This window comes from Lathyrus oleraceus, chromosome 3 (genome assembly GCF_024323335.1).
Source record: "Lathyrus oleraceus cultivar Zhongwan6 chromosome 3, CAAS_Psat_ZW6_1.0, whole genome shotgun sequence".
Lineage (NCBI taxonomy): Eukaryota > Viridiplantae > Streptophyta > Magnoliopsida > Fabales > Fabaceae > Lathyrus > Lathyrus oleraceus.
Window position 1 is genome coordinate 304,371,461 of NC_066581.1, and position 5,143 is coordinate 304,376,603.

Consider the following 5,143-nt stretch of genomic DNA (forward strand, 5'->3'; position numbering starts at 1 on the left):
CGTTCAGATGTTTTCCGTATATTCCAAGAGTTTTATGCTGAAATTAAAAACCAGTTTAATACTACCATTAAAATTTTACGCACAGATAATGCTCGTGAATATATGTCATCCCAGTTTCAATCTTTTTTAACATTACAGGCAATTATTCACCAATCATCATGTGCTCATACACCACAACAGAACGGTGTTGCTGAACGGAAGAATCGTCATTTAGTTGAAACTGCACGAACTCTTCTTCTTCACCACAATGTACCCTCTCGTTTTTGGGGTGATGCTCTCCTCACCGCATGTCACCTTATCAACCGAATGCCTTCCTCGGTCCTTCAAAATCAGATTCCATACTCTATCTTGAATCCGGAACATGATCTCTACCCCATTCCCCTTTGTGTGTTTGGTTGCACATGCTTTGTTCATGATCTTAATCCAGGTAAAGACAAACTTTCCGCTAAATCTCTCAAATCCATTTTTCTAGGCTACTCACGTATACAAAAGGGATATCGTTGTTTTTGTCCTCAACTTCAACGGTACATTGTCTCTTCCGATGTAACATTTTTTGAAGGTTCTCCTTTTTTCTCTGCCTCTTCGTCCTCCCAGGAGATTTGTAATTTAGATGATCAAGATATCCCTTCTGTCATCCCCACACCCATTAAACCTCCTTTGCAGGTATATCAGCGACGCACAACGCGTCCATCGGCAGTTAGAGATGATATTGATCCACCAACACCATCTCCTACTCCAATTGTTCCTCCAACTACGTCACCTGAACTTGACCTTCCAATAGCATTACGAAAAGGTATTCGATCTCATAATCCAAATCCTAAATATGTCTGCGCTTTAAATTATGACCGTCTATCTACTTCCTATGTTTCTTTTGTGTCTGCTTTGGATTCTGTGTCTATTCCTAAGTCTACAGGTGAAGCTATGACTGACCCCAATTGGCGTCAGGCGATGGTGGAAGAAATGACTGCATTGCATTCAAATAACACTTGGGACATTGTTCCTTTACCTCCAGACAAAACTACAGTGGGCTGTCGATGGGTTTATACAGTGAAAATTGGACCAGATGGTCAGATTGATCGTTTTAAAGCTCGTTTGGTAGCCAAGGGATACACACAAATATTTGGCCTTGATTATGGTGACACCTTCTCTCCAGTGGCCAAGATTAGTTCAGTCCGTCTCTTCCTTGCATTGGCTGCTATTAATCATTGGTCGCTTCATCAGTAGGATATTAAAAATGCATTCTTACACGGAGAATTGGAGGAGGAAGTGTATACGGATCAACCTCCAGGTTTTACTATTCCTGGTAATTCGAGATTTGTTTGTCGGCTCAATCGATCTCTTTATGGGCTAAAACAATCTCCACGTGCTTGGTTTGGTCGCTTCAGCTCTGCCTTGATACAGTTTGGTATGACTAGATGTGAAGCAGATCATTCTGTTTTCTTCCTTCACTCTTCCAACGGACAACACATCTTTCTTGTGGTTTATGTTGATGACATTGTTATCACTGGAGACGATACAGACGGTATTCAGCGACTCAAAACTCATCTTTTCAAAAACTTTCAGACAAAAGATTTGGGTCCACTCAGATACTTCTTAGGTATTGAGGTTGCACAGTCCTCATCAGGCATTACAATTAACCAACGTAAGTATGCATTAGACATCCTAACTGAAACTGGTATGCTTGACTGTCGTCCGATTGATACTCCTATGGATCCCAATGTCAAGCTTCTTCCGGGTCAGGGGGAGTTGTTGAAAGACCCGGGAAGATATCGACGTCTAGTGGGTAGACTCAATTATCTTACCCTCACCAGACCGGATATTACTTTTGCAGTGAGTATTGTGAGTCAATTCCTTAATGCTCCTTGTGATACTCATTGGAATGTCGTTATTCGGATTCTCATATATATAAAGAATGCACCAGGAAAAGGCCTATTATATGAAGATAAGGGTGATGCTAAAATCACTTGTTACTCAGATGCAGATTGGGCAGGATCACCGTCGGATAGGAGATCCACTTCTGGATATTGTGTTCTTATTGGAGGAAATATGATCTCATGGAGAAGCAAGAAACAAAACACAGTTGCATTATCTAGTGCTGAAGCTGAATATCGGGCTATGGCAGCAGCCTCAAAAGAACTTGCTTGGCTTAAGAATTTGCTCTCAAAACTTAGGTTCGGTGACCTTCAGAACACAAAACTCATATGCGACAATCAAGCGGCACTCCACATTGCGTCCAATCCGGTTTTCCATGAACGGACCAAGCACATAGAAATAGATTGTCACTATGTAAGAGACAAGGTACTGTCGGGAGAAATAACCACGGAATTCATAAAATCTGAAGATCAATTGGCTGATATGTTTACCAAGTCTCTCAAGGGTTCTCGAGTGAATTATATTTGTAACAAGCTCGGATCATACAATATATACGATCCGGCTTGAGGGGGAGTGTTAAGAATATGTTATCAATCAATTAGTATTGATTGATATTCAATTAGTCATAACTGTAATTGATATTATTTCCTATTGTATATTCCCTATTTGCATATAAATATACACCATGTGTGATCATATTAGACACACAGAGATACAATTACAATAATATATATATATATATATATATATATATATATATATATATATATATGTGTGTGTGTGTGTGTGTGTGTGTGTTGTCGTTTTATTATTTTATACTTATTTTTCTTTAAAAGCGGGTATCTTACATTAAAAAATTATTTGTAATAAAAGTAATATAGATTAGACAGTAGGTTTTCTAAAAATGAGATATTAATGATTAACATTAAAACTAGAATTTTATTTTAATTATAAAATTGCCATTGTATATAAATTTTATACCATTTAAAAAAATAGGTATTATATCAATAATTCTAAAGTAGTTATGTACTAGTGACACAACAATAATAGTAAGCAGATAACATATGTCGTATAGATGTCACAACACCAGCATTATGACATGTCACACCAGAAACAATTATGCAGATAATAGATGTTGTATACGATGTCACGACACCAGGTTCAGGACATGTCACGCCAGAAACAATTACAGTGTAAAAAGCAGGAAGTAAATAATACAAGTCAATTGTTAACCCAGTTGGGTGCAACGTCACCTACATCTGGGGGCATCCAAGTCAGGAAGGAAATCCACTATAATAGTATTAGTTTGAAGTTCTAAACAACCTCTGGTTTTACAAACTTCTCACCTAATCATTACCCTTGGAATTTCTATTTAAGACTCTCCTAGATATGAGACGCCTCTCACCTCCCTTCAATCACAAAGCAGTGATAACAACTGAAAACAATCAAAGAACAGAAGACACACTTCCAATGAAACATAATACACTCTTGCTTAAAAGCTCAGTCCAATTCAAGCATCAAAGAGATACTAGAATGACTCACAAATAACAACGACAACTAAATCCTAACAATGACAATTTCCAGCGCAACTCCGTGTTTTTCTTAGGTTTAAAATCACCCTTTAAATAACCCTAGAATAGCATGGGATTCGGGCTAAAAAATCAACAGATCCAAAATAAATCAAATCAAATATGATGTCTCTTTAAATGTTTTGACATCTATTCTGCATAATATTTGATCAAAGCAAATCTGATGTCTCCTTAAATGTTTTGACATCTAATCTGCAGAATCAAATCTGATGTCTCCTTAAATGTTTTGACATTCATCATGCAGAATCAAATACGATATCTCCTTAAATGTTTTAACATTCATTATGCATAATCAAATATGATGTCCTAGCTTCCCACACTTGAAGCAGATCACAGTTGTACTCTTGCACTCAGAGATGTGATTCCCAAACTCACCACATTTATAACACCTCAAAAAATTAGGAGCTCTTCCACCACTTATATTTTTCTCATCAAAAGTACTCTACTTCCCTTTAACAGATGGAGCACCATACAATTTTCTGCGATTTAGGTTACCATTTCTCTTGTCACTAACACTCTTGTAATGGTAGGATCTAGCATGACTATCTTCATCATAGATACGACACTTGTTAACTAGCACAGAGAACTGAAGAATTTCCTAATACCCAATAAATTGCTTAATCTATGGGCGTAGTCCATTCCCAAACTTGATACACTTAGACATCTTCGCCTCTGCTCCATTATAGTGATGGCATAACCTAGACAACTCTTCAAATTTGGCGGCATAATCTGCAACAATCATATTTTCTTGCTTAAGTTCGGGGAATTGCACCTCTTTCCTGCAACGCACATTAATCGGGAAATATTTTTCTAAGAATGCTCACTTGAAAACAGCCTAAGTAATCATTGTACCATTAGCTTCAAACCTTTGTCTAGCATTATCCCACAAATACTCTGCTTCTTCAGACAATATATAAGAACCATAACGAATCTTTAGAGCATCTGCACATGCCAGCACTCGAAAGATTTTCTCGATCTTCTGCAACCAAACCCGTGCGCCTTCTGGATCAAGCCTTCCTTTGAAGGTTGGTGGTTTGTTCCTCAGAAACCTGTCTAGTCCACGAGATTCAACATCTTCAACCTGTGGATTCTGCTGAACTTTTACCACTTGAGCCAAGGTTGTCAAGGAATCAGCAACAACCGTGTCATTTCTCTCACTCATTCCTTTGAACAGCAACAAACAACTGTTAGAATAAATAATGTATCGACAGTGTTCACACACATGTCGTACACCATGAATAATTAAAATCACAAAAACCTGGCCGGACCGACTGACCTGTTATGATACCACTATGTAACACCATAAACCCCGAAACTTATGTATTAATAATTGCACAAAAATTTAAGGTGTCATCAACGACAAACCTCTAAAATCATTCAACAATTAATAAACATGCAGTGAAATATACTAATGTCATCAAAACCAAGGGTTGTTAAACTCAACTCTTAAACACTTCAACATAATCTAATGAACTATTAAACTTCAATAGAATAATCAAAATAAATCATTCCTGATCCCGATGTTACAAGATCAGAGCAAGACTTCTAATACAATGAATCTAAATAAGTAACTCCCTAAGCTAACTTCACTTACTGCAATAATTACTCTTGAGTATCTACAGGATGTCCATGGAGGACAACATTCAAGCAAAAGGGGTGAGAAATACATTCAAATAATATAT

At 37.3% G+C, this 5,143-nt stretch overlaps 2 protein-coding genes across 2 annotated transcripts; one reads left to right on the plus strand and one right to left on the minus strand.

Annotated features, from left to right (window-relative positions):
• The first annotated feature begins 1,407 nt into the window (after positions 1 to 1,407).
• Positions 1,408 to 2,439, plus strand: LOC127130979 (uncharacterized mitochondrial protein AtMg00810-like). Its single transcript, XM_051059929.1, has one exon. The coding sequence runs from the start codon at positions 1,408 to 1,410 to the stop codon at positions 2,437 to 2,439; it is 1,032 nt and encodes a 343-aa protein (XP_050915886.1).
• A 1,464-nt stretch (positions 2,440 to 3,903) lies between these two features.
• On the minus strand, positions 3,904 to 4,623 carry LOC127130981 (uncharacterized). Its single transcript, XM_051059930.1, has 3 exons — positions 4,328 to 4,623; positions 4,116 to 4,240; positions 3,904 to 4,007 (listed from the first exon to the last, which is right to left on the minus strand). The coding sequence occupies exons 1-3, from the start codon at positions 4,621 to 4,623 to the stop codon at positions 3,904 to 3,906; spliced, it is 525 nt and encodes a 174-aa protein (XP_050915887.1).
• Between the last annotated feature and the right edge of the window lie 520 nt (positions 4,624 to 5,143).

Coding starts and splice junctions, on each gene's coding strand:
- LOC127130979 (XM_051059929.1), top strand. CDS start 1,408: ATGACTAGATGTGAAGCAGATCATTCTGTTTTCTTCCTTCACTCTTCC.
- LOC127130981 (XM_051059930.1), bottom strand. CDS start 4,623: ATGAGTGAGAGAAATGACACGGTTGTTGCTGATTCCTTGACAACCTTG. Junction 4,241..4,327: donor TGGGATAATGCTAGACAAAG/GTTTGAAGCTAA, acceptor TGTGCGTTGCAG/GAAAGAGGTGCAATTCCCCG. Junction 4,008..4,115: donor AGAGGCGAAGATGTCTAAGT/GTATCAAGTTTG, acceptor TCTATGATGAAG/ATAGTCATGCTAGATCCTAC.